This window comes from Erpetoichthys calabaricus, chromosome 4 (genome assembly GCF_900747795.2).
Source record: "Erpetoichthys calabaricus chromosome 4, fErpCal1.3, whole genome shotgun sequence".
NCBI classification, from domain to species: Eukaryota; Metazoa; Chordata; class Cladistia; order Polypteriformes; family Polypteridae; genus Erpetoichthys; species Erpetoichthys calabaricus.
This window is the reverse complement of record NC_041397.2, coordinates 11,656,241-11,680,003: the sequence shown is the minus strand read 5'-3', so window position 1 is coordinate 11,680,003 and position 23,763 is coordinate 11,656,241. Positions and strand designations below refer to the sequence as shown.

The 23,763-nt window shown below is 38.5% G+C and overlaps 1 protein-coding gene across 3 annotated transcripts in view; it reads right to left on the bottom strand.

Annotated features, from left to right (window-relative positions):
• col4a2 (collagen, type IV, alpha 2) overlaps positions 1-23,763 on the bottom strand; it is a 266,524-nt gene that overhangs the window by 106,664 nt on the left and 136,097 nt on the right. For all 3 annotated transcript variants that reach the window (XM_051926298.1, XM_028799203.2, XM_051926299.1), the window contains exons 5-16: positions 15,488-15,622; positions 15,357-15,401; positions 11,824-11,940; positions 7,305-7,373; positions 6,973-7,008; positions 6,837-6,890; positions 6,583-6,618; positions 5,812-5,853; positions 4,869-4,943; positions 4,353-4,397; positions 1,475-1,537; positions 1,354-1,398 (exon numbers count right to left, since the gene is read on the bottom strand). In XM_051926298.1, coding sequence (XP_051782258.1) covers positions 1,354-1,398; positions 1,475-1,537; positions 4,353-4,397; positions 4,869-4,943; positions 5,812-5,853; positions 6,583-6,618; positions 6,837-6,890; positions 6,973-7,008; positions 7,305-7,373; positions 11,824-11,940; positions 15,357-15,401; positions 15,488-15,622 — 762 coding nt within the window. The remainder of the gene's footprint in view (positions 1-1,353; positions 1,399-1,474; positions 1,538-4,352; positions 4,398-4,868; positions 4,944-5,811; positions 5,854-6,582; positions 6,619-6,836; positions 6,891-6,972; positions 7,009-7,304; positions 7,374-11,823; positions 11,941-15,356; positions 15,402-15,487; positions 15,623-23,763) is intronic.

Genomic DNA, 23,763 nt, shown 5'->3' with positions numbered 1-23,763 from the left:
GTGTAACTGTCACCAGGGTTATGACAACTGGGATATCACTGCTGGTCTTACTTAACCTTATTGAGGTGTACTGCTTCCACCTACATCAATCCACTGTAATACTTAGAACTAATACAAATCCCTTGACTGTGTAAATTTCAGTAACCATTTGTTTTAGTTTTTGAGCAGCACTTTATTGAGGGGCTATCAAAATATATACTAAAGCAGGGTTCTCAACATCGGTCCTGGGGACCCCCTGTGGCTGCAGGTTTTTGTTCCAACCAGTTTCTGTTTTTAATTGGACTCCTTGGCTAATTATGTGAACTGTTATTTCCCAGATTCTGTGTTTTGGGAACAATATAGAAATTGGAAAACTAAGTTTGGTAAAAAAAACAAAACTATGAAAATATACTAAGCAGTTATATGGGAAAATGTATTTCTTTTTCTTTTTAACAATATTCTTGATGTTTATTCTATTTTTCCGGGTGTTCTAATTGTTTAATTAATCCATTATTTACTAATTAGTGGCTTTGATGCTAAAGTAGTTTGCAGCCTTTCACGATTCAGTGTTGATCGCCTGGGTGTCTGCTCTGCTCATTTTTGTCATTATTAAGATACAATGAAGGGGGAAAACTGCACAGAGAAAGGGTAAAATATACTGAAAGCAACAAACGAGAGTTAAGCATTTAAATCTATAGCAAAAGCAGAAATACTTGTAAATGTCTTATAAATGTAAAAATAATGCCTCAGGGCTTTCTTAATGTAAAATAAGAGAAAAGTAAAAAATACCAGTGTTATCAGGTGTTATCACTGATTAGGAATCTGAAACCTGCGGCCACAGTGGGCCCCCAGGACCAACTTTGAGAACCCTTGTACTAAAGTATAGTGTAGCTGTCTCTAGCAGGAAATTACAATATGTATTTACTGTTAGCCACATGAGCTTAGGGGGCTTCTTCAGTGCTCTTTTAAAAGGGTAATTCGCCTCCAGACATCCCCTCCCCTTTCACCACTCAGAGTAGAAAGTTCCAAGCAGGAGAACCACTGCAGCTGAAACCTCCAAACAGGAAGTTAATTCGAGAACCTGCATGTGGAATTGACAATTCTCACTGCAGGAGCCGCCACAGCAACAAACACTGACACCTTTTGGTTACTTTCTGTTTATTTGGAGGAATATGCATACCTATTAAATGGGGATTACCAAGGAGGTACCCCAATCCTGTTGATTAATTTTATAATACAGAAACCTGAAGGTCACTGAAATGCTTTTCCTCTTGAAGAGAAAGAGAAATTACTTTCATGTTTCATGCGAACACATTACAGTCACAAATCAAGTTAAGCTACACTGATTTATTGAGCATGATGCTGTTAAATTACCTTTGCTCCGTGAATCCCTGGCAAACCATCTATGCCTGGTGCACCCTGCAAAAAAAGGGCTAGATTATTATTTGCACCAGATATGGAAAGAACAGAAACTCTGTACAGTTCAGCTACTCACCCTTCCACCTGGGAAACCTACTACCCCATCTTCTCCGTTTTCTGCCCCAAAACCAGGTAGACCCTGTAACATTTGAAAATAAAAAGTCATGATTTACCCATTTAATAACTTGTAGAAGAGAAAATAAAGAAAGCAAGTGTAATAATCAGTGAAATATTCAGACTTGGGTTTGCTGAGATTGTAACACCTTGTCATGAGATGTCTATCTAGTGCTAGAAAATTACAGAGAGGACAGCAGGTAAAGAAAATTATGAAGAAGATTGGGTCCTACAATAGAAAGTGTTGTTGTTCCATGATTTTACCAACACCAAAACGTCCTTTCAAACCATGGTTATGTGCATAATACATTTACACCATGTCAGTTGTGACAAACAAAGTCTCAATGTGTTTTTCCATTGGCTTTTGATAAAGGGGAGGACCATGTAGTTGGTTTATATCAGTTACAGTATATGTCAGAACAGTTCACAAGATTTTTATAGTTTAAACAACTCAAGGAGTGAATTTTCAGAGAAATTCAATAGCAAGCATGTTTTTTTAAAATTCAGAAGGATGGTTCATGTAGCTAGGTTGTCTTTTGGGCAAATAAAATGTCTCTCTTTTTATTTTACTTTGATACATTTTTCTTTACAATGCCTCTCCAAAAAGGAACCGAAAATATAAAGAAAATACAAATAAAATGAAAAATTGTTGCTATAATATTCAGTAAGCATTTATTAATGTCTCTATTAACATTATATTTTTGAAGTATTTGCCTTTTCAAACCAACAAATTTGCTCTAGTTGCTCTGTGGGTTGGGTAAAAGGTAGTTTCAGAGGGTCAGACATAATATATATATATATATATATATATATATATATATATATATATATATATATATATATACAGTGATCCCTCGCTATATCGCACTTCGCCTTTCGCGGCTTCACTCTATCGCGGATTTTATATGTAAGCATATTTAAATATACAGTAATCCCTCCTCCATCGCGATATATATTTAAATATGCTTACATATAAAATCCGCGATAGAGTGAAGCCGCGAAAGGCGAAGCGCGATATAACGAGGGATCACTGTATATCGCGGATTTTTTGCTGGTTCGCGGATTTCTGAGGACAATGGGTCTTTTCATTTCTGGTATATGCTTCCTCAGTTGGTTTGCCCAGTTGATTTCATACAAGGGACGCTATTGGCAGATGGCTGAGAAGCTACCCAACTTACTTTTCTCTTTCTCTCTCTTGCGCTTTCTCTGATCCTGACGTAGGGGGTGTGAGCAGGGGGGCTGTTCGCATACCTAGATGATACGGACGCTCGTCTAAAATTGCTGAAAGATTATCTTCACGTTGCTACCTTCTGTGCAGCTGCTTAGTGAAGCGACATGCTGCACGGTGCTTCGCATACTTAAAAGCTCGAAGGGCACGTATTGATTTTTGCATGTTTGTTTTTCTCTGTCTCTCTCTATCTCTCTCTCCCTGCTCCTGACGGAGGGGGTGTGAGCTGCCACCTTCAACAGCTTTGTGCCGCGGTGCTTCGCATACTTAAAAGCCAAACAGCCCTATTGATTTGTTTGCATTCTCTGTCTTTATGACAGTCTCTGCTCCTGACGCACACTCCTTTGAAGAGGAAGATATGTTTGCATTCTTTTAATTGTGAGACAGAACTGTCATCTCTGTCTTGTCATGGAGCACAGTTTAAACTTTTGAAAAAGAGACAAATGTTTGTTTGCAGTGTTTGAATAACGTTCCTGTCTCTCTACAACCTCCTGTGTTTCTGCGCAAATCTGTGATCCAAGCATGACAATATAAAAATAACCATATAAACATATGGTTTCTACTTCGCGGATTTTCTTATTTCGCGGGTGGCTCTGGAACGCAACCCCCGCGATGGAGGAGGGATTACTGTATATATATATATATATATATATATACTGTAAGTTTGGAGACAACAAGTGAATTTTACTTAAAACTGGGTGGAAACAATTAGATGGCTTCTCTGAGTGACATTTTAAAACAAACAGTGCCTCGTGAAGACAGCGCTCAAAGTAGGAGCAATTATTTTGAACTGCAAAGAGCAATGGTGATCTTGTTAACCTAATCTGACAGACAGCAAGCTTCTGATTATGATAAACTGTCTACAACCAAAAAGTCTCGCCCCTATTAAACATATAACAGTGTTCCGTGTGCAATAAGCACATTGTACATGTTATAAATAAATGCAACCTGTTGCAAATAAAAAATATGTGTCTAAAATCAGATTATACAGTGATATTCAAAGATATCAGAGGACTAGTAGTAAAACTTATATGATATGTTGTCGTAGATGTTGTGTGTGCTCTCTGCTGTTCACAGTTACAACAACAGAGTAGAAGTCAATGTAAGGTTGAAAGAATTGGCAGCGATGTTTGTGAAAATATGTATTGAAAAATATGCATTTGAAGTAAATGATGTGTCACACCCCATCAAAAGGAGGTAAAAAGGACTGCTGTTAAGAGAGATGATAATAAAGAACCACAGGAGATGTAGATTTCAGTACTCAAAACACCAAAATCAACAAATCTGTCTAACAACACCAGATGAAGCACAAGACTGCACAATATCCACCTTCTGACAGTACATCTAAGTGAATAACTACAGAAAGTTAAACTTACTGTCTAACTGGAAATGGAAACATGCCATGCCAGAATATTGCCTCAGGTTTATATTTGATTTATTAACACACTTTAACTGAATCCAAAGATAGATAGATAGATAGATAGATAGATAGATAGATAGATAGATAGATAGATAGATAGATAGATAGATAGATAGATAGATAGATAGATAGATAGATAGATAGATAGATAGATAGATAGATAGATAGATAGATAGGATGAATGACACTTACTTGCTCTCCTATATTTCCTTTGGGCCCCTTACCTCCTATTTCTCCCTTTGGAATGATAAAAGACAAGGTTAAAATTATAACTTTATTCTATATCAATAATTGCATCTTGCAAAAGTCAACCTATCCTCCTCTTTCCTCACACACTGTGTGTTCCTCCTGCTTCCTATGTCTCATTTAAGTAACACCAGTGCGTAGCAAAGATTAAAACAGAACTACTCACACATAAGGCTCTAAGTGACAAGGCTACCCATATAAAACAGTTAAATGTCAAAGAGAAAATATAGTGAATTACTTTCTCAACTAAATTAATTTTAGCACGGTATGTACCCATAACTATGATTTGCTTGTACTAAAATGCAGACTGACTGCTTTTGACACAGGTGCAGGCATATTCATTGTTACTGCTTTGTAAAAAAGACCAACTGGACCACATCAAAACAACCTCAGAGCTTAATAGATTACCAAATCCAAAATTACCAATTGACATAATGATTCAGTCTAAAATACAACACTTACTCTCGGCCCTTTAATAGAAGGTTTGGGTGCTTCAAAAGTGTATCTCCCAGGTTCTCCTGGTGGCCCAGCATCACCCTAAATTGTAGACAAAACACAAAATCTGTATTTGAAGATAACGAACGCCATGAGAAGGCAAATTTTATTATTTCTAAAACAAGAGTGCATATTTCCTGGTCAATCTGAAAGAAAAAGATCTTTTGTGGCTTTTTCTGAGACCTGAATGTTATGGAGGGGAAGGTGTGGATGCAACACTCTTACTACCCATTTTTTTCCACCCTCATAGATGAAGAAGCCAAACTGGAAAAAAGAGCATTAGCCACATATCCATTTATACCTGTTCCAGACTGTCTACTTATAAACAGACATTCAATAAGAAGTCTTTGTCATTTGCTGGACCAATGTGCAAGAAGGCATAATGGTGTTAACGTACACTGTATTGAACTACTTTCTTTCCTCCTTTTTTCCTACATTTTTCAGGATGAATCCAATGGTTATTAAACAAGGTTACCCCTGTTATCCCTGCCATGTGGTTCTTGGGTTTCTTTTTTCACAATCTTTTTTGGGAAGTTGCCATCTGAGCAACCTGGCCAATCGAATGGAGATGGTATAGCCTCAACATTTGTGGTAACTGATTTGACAGGAGGAAGCAATCATCATTCTATTTAATATGGATGATTTTCAGGCTGTATTACTTGACAGAGCATGTTTCTAATATGCTATAATATATGACTTATAAGATAAACTGACAAATGTAAAGTCAAAGATGAAGATAAGCCATATAGAGGAAAGGAAATGTAACATTTCCTGACAGACTGCAGAGCCCTGTCCAAATCAACATGTTTACTCTTCTACGGGAGGTTTTGCACTCATTAAACACATTGAACATTGGATTACAAAGTCTGACAATAATGACTGTTCCCCCTTACAGCCTAGACATACTTACTAGTTCTCCTTTTTCTCCTTTCAGTGCCGTTTCCTGAGAACCCTAAAAATCAAAAGGAACCTTCAGCACACATTTGTAATATGTAAATTTCTATAATTCATCCCTCATCTATTCATCCATTTTCCAACCCGCTAAATCGAACACAGGGTCACGGGGGACTGCTGGAGCCAATCCCAGCCAACACAGGGCACAAGGTAGGAACCAATCCCAGGCAGGGTGCCAACCCACAGCAGGACACACACACACACTAGGGACAATTTAGAATCACCAATTCACCAAACCTGCATGTCTTTGGACTGTGGGAGGAAACTGGAGCACCCGGAGGAAACCCATGCAGACACGGGGAGAACATGCAAACTCCACGCAGAGAGGACCCGGGAAGCGAACCCGGGTCTCCTTACTGCGAGGCAGCAGGGCTACCACTGCACCACCGTGCCGCCCTTGTATAAATTTGAAAAATATTATTTTACTATAAGCTCAGGTAACACCAGTTCTGTATGAATGGTCATTGTTGATGGTGAGGGGCTACAGATTAGTATTGCTTTGCTCATCATAACCCTGACTGTAGTAAGGAAATTAGACCCCCCTCAATGAACATGAAGAAGAAAAATTAGCTGTGCATTCCAGAAAGAAAAGGAATTAGATGTGCATTTCAGAAACTAACTATGCATTTCTTTCTGTGTTGTAAAGTAATGGAAAGTTGTTTGTACAACTTAACACACAGAATTTAGAACAAAGTGCCAAGTTTTTTTAGGTCAACAACACTCAAACCTTTGATCCAGGTGGTCCAGGGGGTCCTGGTCGTCCCTGTAAACAGAAAAGAAATCAGAAATCAGCACACAACCTCAATTTAAGTGTATAATTTAAGAGAATCACTTTCGGACATTTAGCAAGAAACTTGCTTGGCTTTGCTTATTTTATGGTTTGAGAAGTGCCTCTTTTATATATATGCACACAATACTGCAGACTTGATGGATAACCTTAATAGAGGTTCCAAGTAATGAAAAAATATGTCGAAGACTTACTAGGGGACCTGAAGCGCCTGGCAGACCTATATGACCTGGAGCTCCATTAGGTCCCTGCAGAAACAAGGAAATAAAGATTAGTTCTTACGTACCTTTTCATATAATACTGTGAGACTTGATTAGATTGAACACCCACCTGGAATCCCTGAAAGCCAGGGTCACCTGGATCTCCCTAAAAATATTCAAACACAAGAAACGGCCACTTAAAATTTAGAAACACAACTTTAAAGTAGTACATTTGAAGGTATGCATAATGTGACTTTTTAAATGCAGATTAGGGGAACACTAGACTCAGTTAGAACTGTATGTTCAATAATCAATTTTTACCACATATAACAGTAAAATTAAAATTATTATTTTTCCAATGTTCATGATTGCTTTCATATTAAGATTGAAAATTGTGATATTATTTTTGATTATATTAGAATAAATTCAACAGTATGTTCAAAAAAGCATGCAAAGTCTTACCCTCATTTGCTCCATAATTACTGTTACATGCCATGGCTCACCCTTTTGTCCTTTAGGGCCTGTGATGCCCTGAAGAATAATAAAAGTAAATCAAACAAAAAAATTAATATTTATTTAAAATAATGACATTCAGAATGTACAGTTACAAAAAACAACAAAAAACAAAAACATAATTCATACATAATTTAAAACTCAACTGCGTGTAATCCTCTTTAATAAAACTCCTGTGTGCGTCCAGCGTCCGTGTGTGTGTCTTCTGGTGAAGTGCGCATGTGCGGGGCACGGTGCAATGCTTCAAAGGCCGCCTGATGCATCACACAAGACAGAGAGGGCGGGACCTATAAAATATCGCGCAGCCGATCCAATCGGATTTCTGTAAATGAGGTAAGACTTACAACAAAAGGCATGAAAAATCCAATCGGGTACTGAGACGCGAAGACCAGCTTCCCCAAAGAGGTGGGATTAGTGTTTGTTGTTGTGCAAGTGTTCACTCTGAGGATGTCGGATTTGCGATTAAGAAGCCTGGCCCGGTGAAGTGTAAAGTGTCAGTCGTTGAAGGGGTTTACGAATTTTCATGATATTACAAAAGGATGACTTTTAAAAGTAGATTTATTTTCGCAAACATAAAATCCATTGCTGGGGAGATGCCACACATACAATAATCAGCTGCACGCCAGCACGGATTAAAATACTTGCTGGGGAACTGCACAGTACTTGCTGGAGAGACGCCACAAGCACGATTATCAACTGCACGCCACACATTACATCAGTTGCTGGGGAGAATCTGCTGATTGCCCACTGTTGTGACAGAAAATTAAACGCATATTACGGACATCAAAGCCAGTATTACTGTCAGAGAAAATTACAGGCATTTTACGGAAATGCAAACAAGTATTACTGCGACAGAAAATTAAAGGCACACAATACAGTGATGCATATTACATCCACATATAAGCCAGTATTACTGTAACAGAAAATATTACGGACGTACAAGCCTATATTACTGTGACTATCTACTAACAACATGCCACCCAAAAAAGAAGAAAAAGAAAATGAGCGTCAGAAAAACGCTAAAAAAGAAAGACTCAGAAGAGCAAATAGATCTATAGAAGAACAGGAAAATGAGCGTAAAAAAAATTATCAAAGAGAATGCACTACTGTTCTAGCGCCTGTTATTGTAACGGGCTTAATGTCTAGTATAAAATAATTAAAATGAATGATGAACCACAAGGATAGAAGTACTAGGAAAATTAAACAAAAAATAAATATGATCTGGAATGACCTTACATCAATTTTTTTGGTACAGAAGAGTCATACAATAAAATATGAATCTAATCTAACAAGGAAATGAAAGCTTTCAGGTCTAATTTGAATTTAAAAAGGTGAAACCTCCATGAAAAGACTGAAGAAGAGAAACCTTTCTCATTATTAGAAAGCAGTTTTCCTCTTTTGATCATAAAACGCTGGTAGTCTCCAGACAGAAATTCCATGTTTTAACTTCACTGGTGTGCATCTTTCTTCAGCTTAAGATACTATAAAGTCTAGATCCACTAAAATAAAGACTGTTAAATGTCAGTTTTTTGCACTGCATAATGCACATTGTTTAACACAGTTTTATGATGGAGTTCTCACATAATTTGTAGAGTCATTATTGTCACATCTACACAGTACAGTGAAATTCCTGCTTGCATTAGTTAATCTTATAATTATGTTCCTTGCTACAATGTGTGAATTTAAATTTTTTTTGTTTGCTTTTTTAAATTTTTTAAGTATGGGCATGGACAACATTTTCAAAAAACAGGCTGGAAAATTATACTTGAACTTAAACTTCAGTGGTTTCAATTGCTGAAAGATGTTCTGCAGATACTGTTATAACCCATCTATAATGATTAGAAACAAATTTATTGCAAATTTGATAGGACTAATTTCAGATTTGTTTTTCTGGGTTGACTACAAAGAAAATCTTGCAAAATAATTAAAAACCTCCTTAAGGAGGCAGCATGATCTTTAAGACACTGGATTAGTGCTGGGCAGTATACCGGTTCATACCGAAAACCGTTTTAAATTTTTTTTATGATATGGATTTTTCTTATACCGCAACACCGGTTTAAATTGCCTAAACGACGTTCGGAACGTGGCGCAGCGAGAAACTGATTAAGTGGGGACGTTTTTCACTGCTACACCGCTAAACACAGATTTGTTGCACTAGGGCTCTTTTTCACTGCTACACCACCAAATAGTGGGCGGTAGCATAGGTATGCCGCGCGGTGAAAATGGACAGAGAGCATTCCGAAACTGAACTAAAAGTAAAGTTGAACATGTGATGAACAGAAGAACTTTTGCTGAAAAAAAGGAGTCACATCCGTCGCCTGGAGATACTTGTTTTAAAAGGTCAGATGTGTAAATACTGTTTCTATACTACTGGATAATACTGCAAGCCAAGTTGTACTTGTTTTTGTACTTGCTAGTGTATGTTTTGCTTGTATTCATTCTGCGATGTGCTATCGACTCGTTCAGAGATGGGCGCAACTCTGAATGGATGGCATAATTAAACATGTATAACGAAGATATTTTTAAAGTTCTGAACACTCCGTCGGCTAAGTTAATAACTAGTTTTAATTTCACAAAGACGTTTATTGTGTGGTGATTGGTAATTATACTGTGGTTTTGGTAGAGAGCAGGAATATCATGAAGTGAATGGATTCTGTGCGGTGATTGCTGCAGGCGCCTGCTCTTAGTGCGGAGGAAGTCAGTTTAAGAAGCGTAGTGATTAATGACTGGGCCGGGGAACACTTAACACAAAGTATTTGATGTGCTGCATTAACTTGTGACGGGGTTTGAGAAAATCTAGTAAATTAAACATTGATTTTAGGATGAAGTTTAGTTTACAACATTCTACTTTAATTATAAAATAAACTGAGAATAAAGTGGAAATGTCGACTTTAATCTTGACATAGTCAACATGTCGAATTTATTCTCGACATATAGTTTGTTTTTTTCTTCCGTGTCCATATTTTTTTTTCTTCACAGTGGCCCTAATGCGCTTCCATAGGGCTATACCACAAACAGCATTATAAATGCAAGTTGCAGTTTTTATTATTTATGTATATAGCTTAGCTTGAAGCAAGGTCCATATTAATGCAGTTTGCCTAAATGATGGTACAGTTGGTACGATGTCATCACCAAGATTGCACTTGTTTTATTTTATTTTAATTTGGTGAATACTGTGTAATGCACCTGGGCTTGAAGCCTTGAAGTAATGGTGCAACTATCAGTAATACTATTATGTTTTTTATTGTTATTATTTATTAGTTTAAATATTATGCAGTTTAATAATGGTAAAATTGTTTAAAAAGTCACTTTAACGTGTCAGTGGACGGAGATTGTTAACATTAACAGAAAGTGTAGTTGGTTTACAAAAAATATTTACTATTTATTCCTTTTCTAAGACATGTTCAGTGCAATCCAACTTTTGACAAACACCTTTGGATATTTTACTAAGTCTGAATGCCTCTTTGGATGGTTGAAAATATGTTGTCAAAATCATAGTTTAAGCTGTTGCAAAATTTGTTCAGTTAAAGGTTCTATATTTTGACTGCATCTGTCATGCAATGTGATTCCTTCTCTTTAGTGCAACCCCCTTGAAAACTATCACTTTATGGGGCCATGCAAACCTGGATTAATACTTGTGTGCACATTAAAATGTCTTTTTGTATGATGTACAATTCTCACAACAGTCTAAAAGGTTATTCTTAGCCAGTCTACTGCAGTATTTGCAGTAGAAAATGTGGTTAACATCCACTCATGCATGGGAAAAAAAATACCGTCTAATACCGTGAAACCGGCAGAATTTAGAAAAATACCGTGATATAGAATTTTGGTCATACCGCCCACCTCTAGTGTTTCGCCCTAATTCTGGGCTCATCAGGCTTACAAACACTCAGTGCATCCCCTCTTGGGAATTGAACCTCGAACGTCAGCGCCAGTAAAACTATTTCAACCATTCTATGATCTGCTTCTCACAACTGAAAGAGGGCACCGTGGTGGATGTTAGCCGACTAACAGGGACAGAACAGAAGGAGAACATGGGGCACAGAAGGGGATAGCATCTTGTTTACAATTCCCTGCTAATTTTTTATTTATTATTTGAAGAACTGATGGAAGGTGTGTTAGTAAAAATGTAATAAGCACAAGGGTGCATTATCTTGCTGTGGTATATCACTTTAAAATAGTCAGATATGTATATAACAACACTGTAAACAAAAACACTGGCTATAACTCTGCAAAAATGCTGACATGATTTACACATGAAGAATTCACATTGTCAGGGACACCTAAAGGCAAACATTGACAAATTTACAAATATTCTATATGGGGTAACTTCCCACTGAGTTAATCTTTGGACTCATAAATTATATTAAGATCCACACTAAACTAAAATATTGATTTTGTAGTTGTGTGTAATGAAAGCTTACTTATCAACTACTTTTTTGTATGTTTATGCGTTTTGGGTACTGACCGGCAATCCAGGAAATCCAACAATCCCGGGCACTCCAGAGAGGCCAGAGTCTCCAATTGTTCCATTGCAGCCATCAGCACCTGGTCTACCTCTTGGTCCAGCTTGACCTGGATGACCCTGGGCACAAAAAAATCAATATAAGTGAATACAAAATCTATGAGAAATGTGAGCATCATTAGTTAGCAAAACTAAATATGCTTAATGAAAAAGGTAATGTCTGACTGCTGCATTTTCACTATCACACTACTAACAAATCTAGTATCTAAAAGATAATTTCAGTTACCTACAGAGGCCAGGTAGGAACGTAAATTGGCTCCCTCTATGTGGTTGAGTTTTCCTTTACTGCCTGGAATGCCACTTCTTATTTGAAATATTACGTTAATAGTCCACTACTTTGGAAACATCATCATTCTATCTGATGGTATGTTTTCTGACTTATAACCCTATTCCAGTAATGCAAGAAGGCCTCCTGTCAAAATATTTTGTACATAAAAACAACCTACAGTGTTGCCTCGTACTTCAAATGATTCTAACTTGTAGAGTTTGAATGATATTAACTTCCAGAGTTTGAAGGCCAAATTTGAGAGAAATTTGATCCAGAGTTTGAACAATGCTTCTACATTCGAACTGTGAGCACAGTGAAAAAATGCAGCAACAGATTACGCTTACGCAGTGAGCATAAAAATCATCTGTTATGCACCCAAGACGTCTCTGCTGTGAAAGCATTTCTTGTGTTACGCTGGTGTGTTTTCAGTGCTTTTTTCATTTTATTTTTGGTGTGTTTGGTTACATACCATATTTACAAGTGTACCACACGTACATTTTTTCCCGAAAATTAGCATTAGAAAATCAGGTGCGTATCATACACGAGGAAATTTTTCTGTAATGTTTACTTCTTCTGTTTGGGCTGGCTCTCTCGCTCATGCGCGTGCTCTCTCTCTCTCTCTCTCTCGCTCAAGTGCTCTCTCTCTCTCTCGCTCGCTCTCTCTCTCGCTTGTTTGCTCTCACGCGCGCTCTCTCTCTCGCTTGTTTGCTCTCACGCGCGCTCTCTCTCGCTTATTCTCTCTCGTGCTCTCTCTCTCGCTCATTCGCTCGTGCTCTCTCTCGTTCGCTCTCGCGTGCGCTCTTTCTCGCTTGTTTGCTCTCGCGCGCGCTCTTTCTCGCTTGTTCGCTCTCGCTCGCTCGTATTCTCTCGCTTATTCGCTCGCACTCTCTCTCTCTCGCGCTCTCTCTCACGCTCGCGCGCGTGCTCTCTCTCACGCTCGCGTGCTCTCTTTTTCAGTCACTCTCGCGCGCGCGATCTCTCTCGCTCATTTGCTCGTGCTCTCTCTCTCTCATTCGCTCTCGCGCGCGCTCTCTCTCTCTCGTTCGCTCTCGCGCGCTCGTTCGCTCTCTCTCACTCGTTTGCTCGGGCTCTCTCTCACTTGCTTGCGCTCTCTCTCTATCGTGCTCTCTCTCACTCGCTCGCGCTCTCTCTCACTCGTTTATTCACTCACGCTCTCTCTCTTGCTCACGCGCGCGCTCTCTCGCTCGCTCGCACGCGCTCTCTCTCTCTCTTGCTCGCTCTTTCGTCATGCAACAAAAACAGAAGTGCATTTCGCGGAAAACGTGCCCTAAACGCTTCCTATACAATCACAACGCGCATTGTACACGGAGCAAATTTTTTTCGCGATTTTACGGTACACGAGTAAATACGGTATACTGTATAACTCTTATCTATTAACCATGGCATCCAAGAAGACTGTGGAAGTAACAGCCTAAGAGGATGTTGTAGTATCAACGACTGAGGTAAAAAAGGAACTTATTGCGAAGGATTTTTATGGAAGATGACTCCCTTTCTAAAAAGTAACCTTTCTCTTCCTCTCCACCAGCCACACAGGCTATCAGCACTCTTCACGAAGGTACAGTAAATGCAATTTTCATTTTATTATTCAGTATTTACTATTTTATTTATTGTTTTCAAGTTTTAATTTATTACTATCAAATTGTGCTTGTGAAAATTTCCCAAGAATAAAATCATTAATGAAATTATGATGAGGGAGAGAAGAACATCACACATTACAGTAAGAAAGGAGATTATTTTAATAAGTAGTGACTTGTGAGAGGACTCAATATTAGAATAGTCACATGATTAGTATGGGATGTTATTATAGTCGCTTACAACAGCATGAATATTTACAATACAATGTGTAACATGAAAAGGTTAACAGAACATATTGGATAAGAAGGGAAATGCAGGGCACACGTAAGTCAGTATGTGTGAAGTGTGGCCATCAGGTAATGTAGTATACCGACGTCTATAATAAAAACGCAATTTGTTGCATAAACATTATTGTTAGTGAAAAAATTCCTCTGTGTGTAACCCGCAAGTGCTTGTACATTTAACCCAGGTTTAGAATAAACAAATAAACTCCGACATTATTAAATGTTTGTTGTTGTGACAAGGTGATAATCATACAATATGCTAAACGAACAGGGAATTGCCTACGCCGTAATATAAGGGGAATATCTTGTTTTGAGTTGTCAGTGTTATGGAATCCCTGTAGTTTTTATGTCGTAATGTTTCTTGTTGTCTGGCAGTTTGCTGTTGTTCTTCAGAAAAGTTGTGTGTGTAATTCGTTGCAGCCGCTGATCTTCAGATAATGTCGCTCTGTGGTTTGTCATACATTGTCTTTGTTGTTCTAAGGCATTTTGCCTGTGCTGGTTGGTCTGGGTGATGTAGATGCCTCTGCTTCTTTTCTGTTGTGTGTATGTAGGCTGGCGAGACTGTTTCTGTTGGTTGCAGCTATGCTGTATGTGCCTTTTCATTTTATCGGGAGGCTTACATTGAAGTGAAGGAAAGAGGAGGTGTAAAATGGTAGTGTCATAATGCAGTTTCAGTCAGTAACAAAGTATGCACAGAATAAACAGTCAAATACCACAGTCGATAATAATTGGTGACATTGAAGACTTGAAGATAAGCCTAAGACCAAAACTCTGCCAGGAACACGGATATCTCGCTATTATTGTGGAAGGTTATAGTAGTTGTGGCAACCGTTGTCTATATCAAGCACGGACAGACACAAGTGAAATTTAATAACATTTCACATGACATAACATTTAACAATGTTATTTTTTTCTTTAAATTATGTGTATATGCTATTTAAGTTTATCGAAATAGGTATTGTGTAGGGTCTGGGGATGGATAAATTCACTTTCCATTATTTTTAATGGGGAAAATTGATTTGGACTTGAAACAATTCAGAGTTCAAATGGTCTCCTGAAACAAATTACGTTCGAAGTACGAGGCACCACTATATACTGTAACTGGGTAGCCATGTCACTGGCAAGCAAGCACTATCCTGTTGGCCTAATCTGAAAGAAAAATTTGAGGTAAGGGATGAGGTTCTTCTCAATATGAGTCAGTTGTTTGTGTGGAAATCCAGGATGGCAATAGGCAATATACCTTTTTATGCTGCTGAACGCATGTGCTTATGGATTATTCAAATTTTTCAATACAACATGGAAGATATCATTCTAGAAACGGGACTTACAGGAATGCCGTCAGCTCCAGTAAAGCCCGGAACGCCTTCTGCTCCCTGTATAAAAAGGAAAAAATGAAAACACAAATCAAACTCCTGAGCGAAGCTTGCAAAATACCTGTACATGGGATAAAAACACTTACCACACTGCCTTTAGGGCCAGATGGTCCTGACCTTCCCCGGTCACCCTTCTCTCCTTTAGGGCCAGGATGACCTGGGTGGCCAGGGAAGCCTGGTGGTCCAGTGGGTCCTTGTGGGCCAAGAAGACCAGGCTGACCCTGCAAGAGAAAAGCAATTTTACTGTTTTGTTACTCTGTTTGAGAGCACACTAAAGAGACCTCCATATCATACTGTCAAATGCCAGGAAATTCTGGCCAGGTAAATATGCCCACCTGCTGCCAATGATACCAGACGTAATTGCTATTTATTATTTGTACAAATACACACTTACATTATGTGACAAAGTGTTTAGCACTGCTGTTCTAGAACTGAATTTTCAGTACAGTCCTTCTTGACATCTGCTTATGTGTTCTTGTTAGTATTTCTAAATCTATGATGTTTATAGAGGGTGACAGAGCTTTTACAGTTTATGCAATTTTACACAATGCTGCAGTACGGAAGTACATATTTCCTTTCTTGTGAATCACTTCATAAATGGGTGCTTTGTGGAGAGAGTTATAAAAAGTAATTCCTGATTACTGAAATAATGCAGTGGGCACTAACCTCCTGGTGGGATGTTGTGTGATATGCTTTCACACTCACCCCATCACTAATTTATTAATTTGCTTCAATTTGTAGGGACACATTGGTGGTGTTTAGTGTTGCTTACTCATAATTAAACAGATGTGTTTGATTACTAGCTCATTCACCGTCTGCCTGAAGTTTGTATATTCTCCCATTGCTTGTATGTGTTTTTCATCCAAATGCTACAGCTTTCTCCCACATAATGAAGAAATGGATCTTTGCATCTCTAAATTGGTAAAGAATAAAACGATGAGCTCTTTTTTCTTCTAGGCATGGTGTTGTCTAATGCATCTAGAATAGGTGCTTGAATTCTCATGAACTTTAAGTGAGCAGAGTAGATTCATAATGACGAGGAATAACATAGCTTATAAAGATATAAGGATACGGGTAGAAGTATTTCTATTGCTTGATGCACTGTCTTTGAGAGAATACATTGGGACCAAATTCTCACAGAGCCAATACTTTTTGAGGGCTGAGTTGGGCCCCACTATAACCCCCTTACTTCCTACACAAACACACACACACACACAACTCACACACATTAAACAACACACTTCCTCATTAACTTCTAGACTCTCACTCACTGCTTCTCAAACTCAGTTTTAGGGACTCATGTTGTTGCAGGTCTTTGTTTCAACTAGCTTTGCATTGGGTGTGACGAGGATGGATAGGATTAGAAATGAGTACATTAGAGGATCAGCTCAAGTTGGACGGTTGGGAGACAAAGTCAGAGAGGCGAGATTGCGTTGGTTTGGACATGTGCAGAGGAGAGATCGGAGAAGGATGCTAAGGATAGAGCTGCCAGGAACGAGGAAAAGAAGAAGGCCTAAGCAAAGGTTTATGGATGCGGGGACAGAGGACATGCAGGTGATGGGTGTAACAGAACAAGATGCAGAGGACAGAAAGATATGGAAGAAGATGATCCGCTGTGGCAACCCATAATGGGAGCAGCTGAAAGAAGAAGAAGAATGAATTGTAATATTGTGTTTTGTAAAAACAAGTGGGCTTCTGTTACCTTGATATAAATCTAACAGCTGGAAACCACCCTCTACAGAGAAAGGTAAAAGAAATAAAACCGGAAGCCTTAAAAATGATTTAATTAATTACTGGCATTGACACACACTGATAATTAACTGCTTGATTGATTCATTTATTTTCTCACATCCATACACTATTTCCTACATTTATTTGGTGTGGCAGGAAAGACCAAGTTAAACTTTCCATATCTTCCTACAATGCATTCTGGCAGCAAAGGAATGTGTTTATGTTAGTACTATAAAGATTATAAAGCACTTATAACAGTATGCTGAAAAGGGAGGGTTAAAAAATACTGACTGTTACAGTTTGAATTCTCCTTCAGTGTGAAGTCAAGCATTCTTTATGCACTCTAGCTGTATTGGTCTGAATAAGTTCTACTGTGGTTGTAGCACACAATGTGATGCTGTTAACCATAAAAGATGCCATACTATGGCAATGATTAATTATTATAGTTTTAAGCCCCCTGTTGATTTAAGTTACCCTGTCTACATGTACTCTGACAACTTAGTCTCATTTAATTCTGCTCTCTATTTTAATGCACTTTTCAACATGACTTAAAATGAAAGCGGCTGTATCAAGAAAGATTGATTAAAATTTGAATTCATTTAATGACTCAAATCCAGCACCAGACAGCACATCCAAAAAAGGATTTCAACAACTTACCACATAAGGCATGTGGTGATGATGTTCTAAATGTCCTGTCATTCTGTTTTCTCTATGGACATACTCTTATACATTCAATTTTTTAATATATAAAATCAAAATAACACAGAAATAAAAATATTTATAAATGCATAGCCAATAAATCACAAGAAATGCACTAACAACTTGTTCTTGCAAGGTCCAATGTCTACCTCTAGATGGCCTCAGTTGTTTACACATCTACCATCTGCTGGCTTGCATGCATGACAAAAGTTTAGTTGATGCAAAGAAATGCAGGAGAAAATGTGTAATTCCTCCTTCTTTCTAAATCCCACCTATAGAACTGTTCAGTCTAAATGGGCATAGAATGAATGTGCTTCTCAAAAGCTTCATTCTCAACACACCCGAAAATCATTCTCCTTTACTTATAAGGACTTGCAGAGAATTGTGCAAAACTGCAGTTCTACAAGCTGCAATATTGTTTTTGTGATATGTATGCTCTATTGACTTGAACTACTGTTATATATAATCCATCCATCCATCCATTTACCAACCCGCTGAATCCGAACACAGGGTCACGGGGGTCTGCTGGAGCCAATCCCAGCCAACACAGGGCACAAGGCAGGAAACAATCCTGGGCAGGGTGCCAACCCACCGCAGGACACACACAAACACACCCACACACCAAGCACACACTAGGGCCAATTTAGAATCGCCAGTCCACCTAACCTGCATGTCCTTGGACTGTGGGAGGAAACCGGAGCGCCCGGAGGAAACCCACGCAGACACGGGGAGAACATGCAAACTCCACGCAGGGAGGACCCGGGAACCGAACCCAGGTCCCCAGATCTCCCAAAGGCGAGGCAGCAGCGCTACCCACTGCGCCACCGTGCCGCCCTGTTATATATAATATTTGGTGTAATGTTATATATTTGCCTGGGAATTTTCCTAAGGCATTGGGCCTCTGTTATACTGCCATCGGCTAATCAAATGCATCAGAAGTACTATGTAACTAATTGCATACTTTTCTGTACACTATGCTTGTTATTTTTTATTTTTATTTATTTTTTACCAGGATCTAATATTATTACTTCACTGGAGCTCCTTACTCGGGAATTTGCTAGCCACAATTGGCCATGAGTAAAACATTTGTGCCATAAATCATTTGCTGCTTTTCCTAGTGAATGACCTGAGCTTTGGTTAATTGTCTCTGCAAAATATAATTTTACAGGAAGTTGAACTCTTTTAATAGAAACAGCTAATTTGTAAAAATAATGTGAAATTTGAACATAAATATAATCTCACCCTGTAGCACATCTGGTAAAAATGGTAGTTTCAATCAGATTTGAATGTAACACTTTTATCTGTAGTGTTGTACTGTTACAGAGTTTTGCAAAGTTTAGATTAAAGGCAATGCATGCTGAATTGTGGTTTACTGAATCTTATTACATACAGCATTGAGTTTAGGTGGCAAACGCAATGAACTAAACTTTTAAAAATAGATGCACAATTATGGCAAAATTATTAACTGATGATTATTGCCTTTGAGATTATAATTGTAATTACTAACTTCAGTTAAAAAAGTACAATGAAAAATGTGCCTTGCTTTGACAACTGCATATCCCGTATTGTCTTTACACATAGTACTATACACCATTGTGCAGGGAACCACTTAAAAAATTAATATGAAAATGTTAAATGCTGGTTTAGTTGAAAAATTAAATAATTGTTTAAAATGCTTCTTTTAATTTGTTACAATAAAGATACAGCACACATATAAAATGTGTGTCACAGTTGTAATACAGTAAATACAATAACTAAATGATAAACAAATATTTATAAAATAAAACTTTAACACACATTCCTCCTCTTTTTCCAGAATTAATGTTCCCCCTGAAAAACCAGGCATCACCACCGCTTCCATCCATCCATCCATTATCCAACCCGTTATATCCTAACTACAGGGTCATGGGAGTCTGCTGGAACCAATCCCAGGCCAACCCAGGGCGCAAGGCAGGAAACAAATCCTGGGCAGGGCGCCAGCCCACCACAGGGCACACATACCCACACACCATGCACAATTTAGGATTGCCAATGTGCCTAACCTGCATGTCTTTGGACTGTGGGAGGAAACTGGAGCACCCGGAGGAAACCCACGCAGACATGGGGAGAACATGCAAACTTCACGCAGGGAGGACCCAGGAAGCAAACCCAGGTCTCCTAACTGTGGGGCAGCAGCGCTACCACTGCACCACCGTGCTATCCCTCACCACCACTTGCCATTCAAAAATGCAAAAAGTGGGAAAATGTTATAGAAGGATATGTTAAACTGAGATTCTGCTGTATTAAGAAAACAAATGTTGCATGTGTATGTTAAAATTAAAGTACACTCTAAAATCATGTCCAAACCAATGCAATCTCTCCTCTTTGATTTTGTCGCTCAACCGTCCAACCTGAGCCGACCCTCTAATGTCATCATTTCTAACCCTGTCCATCCTCATCACACCCAATTCAAATCGTAGCATCTTTAACTCTGCCACCTCCAGCTCTGTCTCCTGTTTTTTGGTCAGTGTCACCATCTCCAACCCATATAACATAGCTGGTCTCACTACCATTCTATAGACCTTCCCTTTACTGTCTGTCACAAATCACTCCTGACACTCTTCTCCACCCACTCCACCCTCTATTTAGCCAATCGGTACAGGTCCTTTTCTCCCTCCTTACCTCTGTCCAACCTCTCATACAACTCATCATATGCCTTTTCTTTAGCCTTCGCCACCTCTCTCTTCACCTTGCACCTTATCTCCTTGTACTCCTGTCTACTTTCTGCATCTCTCTGACTATCCCACTTCTTCGACAACCTCTTCCTCTGTATACTCTCCTGTACTTCCCCATTCCACCACCAGGGTTCTTTGTCCTCCTTTATCTGTCCTCCTTTATCTGTCAAACCAAGCACCCTTCTAACTCTCCCTTACCACTTCTGCTGTAGTTGCTTAGCTGTCTGGTAAACTTTCAGTGCTACCCAGTGAAACTCCAGTGAACTTCTCCTTACAGTCTTCCACCACTTTTCAGTCTCCAATCTCCTTCATACTGACTTTCCTGTATAGGATATAATGTACCTGTATGTGTCAGACAGAGTGATGATTATGAATCTGGAAATAGAAGGTGTGATGGTGAATGTTATTAGTGCATATGCGCCCCATGTGTGATGGATAAGAAATTAGATTTCTGGAGTGAGTTGAATGAAGTGGTGGAGAGTGTATCTAAGGGAGAGAGAGTGGTGATGCAAAAAGGATGGATATGGTTGTGTGAATACATATTTTAATGATTGTGATGTACAAGAGTGGTGGAAGATGCATACAGGTAGATTATATAGACATAGCAGTAGAGTGTTATACCATGTTAGCCATAGATTGATACAGGAGAAAGTAGGGAAATTTCAATCAAATCCGTAAAGGCATTTTTGAGATTTTTGGAGTATTTAGTTTTCTGTTGTGAGGGAAATTACCCCTAAATACTGATATATTGAAATGACCTTTCTCAGCAGATACATAATACCCCTAGATGTAACATCCTGCCAAATTTCAGCTTTTTAACTAAACAGGAAATAGTGTTTTTGTTGATGAGTGACTGAGGAGTCAAGTTTGCAATATACTGTATATATATGTAAACACTGTGCTGTCTGTTTTACTCCTACAAATTCCTAGAAACTATAATACAAGGCAAAGAAAAATTCATTTCAAATTCAAAATGTTTAAATCACTTTATGGATTGGTTACATACAATAACATCTGTAGGCTAGCTGATTCAATGAGAGAAGACATCTCAAAATACAAAATACAAGGAGTTCCTCAGGGCTCTGTCCTTGGCCCTGTTCTCTTCTGTATTTACATGCTTCTCCTTGGCCATTTTATTCATAGCTATATTTTTATGCAGATGACACTCAACTCTATTTCAATGTCAAAAGTGCAACTTCATCAGAGTTTTCTCAGCTCACAACTTGCCTCAGTGAGATTAAAACCTGGATGGAGCAGAACTCTTTAAAGTTAAATTGCAACAAAACTTAACTCCTGCAAATTGGCACTAAAGCGCTACTCAAGAAAATAAGCTCCTTTTCAGTCACTCAACGGTGATCACATCAGACCTTCTTCTGATGCAAGGAATCTTGGTGTCATTTTTGATTCCTCCCTTTCTTATTAAGAAACTTTCTTACTTTTACCTCCGTAACATATCCCGTGTTCACTCCTTCCTCTCCTTTTCTAATGCTGAGAAACTTGTCCCTGCTTTTATCACATCCCGCATCGATTAATGTAACTCGCTGCTGGCAGGTGCCACTTCTAATCTTATATCACAGCTCCAGTTGATTCAAAACTCTGCTGCAAGAGTCCTTACTCGAACCAGCAACAGTGAGCACATCACACCCATCCTGCTTCACCTTCATGGGCTCCCTGTGTCTTACGGGATTGAATATACAATTCAATAACCTACAAAGCTTTAAATGGCCTTACACCGGACTACATCAGTGACCTTCTAAATCAATAGGTCCTCTGATTCTGGTAATATTGTTGTGCCTCACACTAACCTGCACTCAATGGGTGACAGGGCCTTCAGCTCCATAGCACCCAGACTTTGGAATGACAGCCCGAAATTAATTAGATCAGCTGACTCCATTCATTCTTTTCAAAAACAACTTAAAACTCATCTATTTAGGAAGGCTTTTAAATTAACTTAACATTCTGCCCTTTCTTTTTTTGTGAATTTCCCATTGGGATTAATAAAGTATCTATCTATCTATCTATCTATCTATCTATCTATCTATCTATCTATCTATCTATCTATCTATCTATCTATCTATCTATCTATCTATCTATCTATCTATCTATCTATCTATAAGTTTACCTCTCTGTCCAGGTGCTCAGGATAATTTGTGTGTCTGTTATGTCACAAATTAGGTTATTTGTTTGTTAGGCTTTTCTTTTACTTTTGAATTTAGTATTTTACTCTGGCTTATTGTTCTTTATTCTATTTAATGCTTTGTTATCTGTTTCATTGTTCTATTCAGGAAAACATTTGCATCCAATGTTACATATACCCTGCTGTTTTTTCTAAGACTCTGTGAAGCGCCTTGAGCATGGGAAAGGTGCTATATAAATAAAATGCATTATTATTATTACTTTGGCCAACCCAGCCTATTTGGGCATTACTGTCTAGATGTATACAGGAGAAAGTAGGGTGAAATGACACCTTTTGTTGGCTAACTATTTGTTTGTTAGCCAACAAAAGGTGTCATTTCACCCTACTTTCTCCTGTATCAATCTATGGCTAACACGGTACAACACTCTACTGCAATGTCTACATGTACTAATGTGAGCACTCCAAGGAAAAAAGAAGCATGAACTGCTATCCTCCTAAATGAACACTTCCAATTCACAGTGCCTACAATTTGCAGCCAAATCTGTTTGAAACATGACTGGAATCTCAGGGGGAATCACGAGGTTAGCAGAAAAAATATGGGAACATTCTATTCCAAAAAGATCTGCTCCTCTCTCAGCACAATCTGGTGGGGTGCGTGATGCATTTAGAATGACTTTAACAGAGCAGAACAACTTTGTTGATAATTGACCTCATGAAGAGGGGGCCAGTTAAGTGAAAACGAGATGGATATGTTTATTAAAGCCAGGAATTAATATTGCTTAAGGCCTTAAAGAGGGCAGATCAGCTTTACTCTTTATAAAGATAAGCAGAACAGAGCCTGTAATCAAAGGCTGATGTGCTGGGATGGAAAGGGAGGGGCACTCGTTTAATGCACATATTGAATTTGTTTCACAGTCATGCTCAATGAGATTCCCTCGTATTTGGTCATACCCTGCAGATGTATGTCAAGGGCAGCACAAGAAAAAAGACAGATTTCTTAATCTTGCTGCTTTCTGTCAGACACAGCTTAAACACCTTCACCTATACTCCTTGTTCCAGTAGGTCACTCTAGTGATAGGTG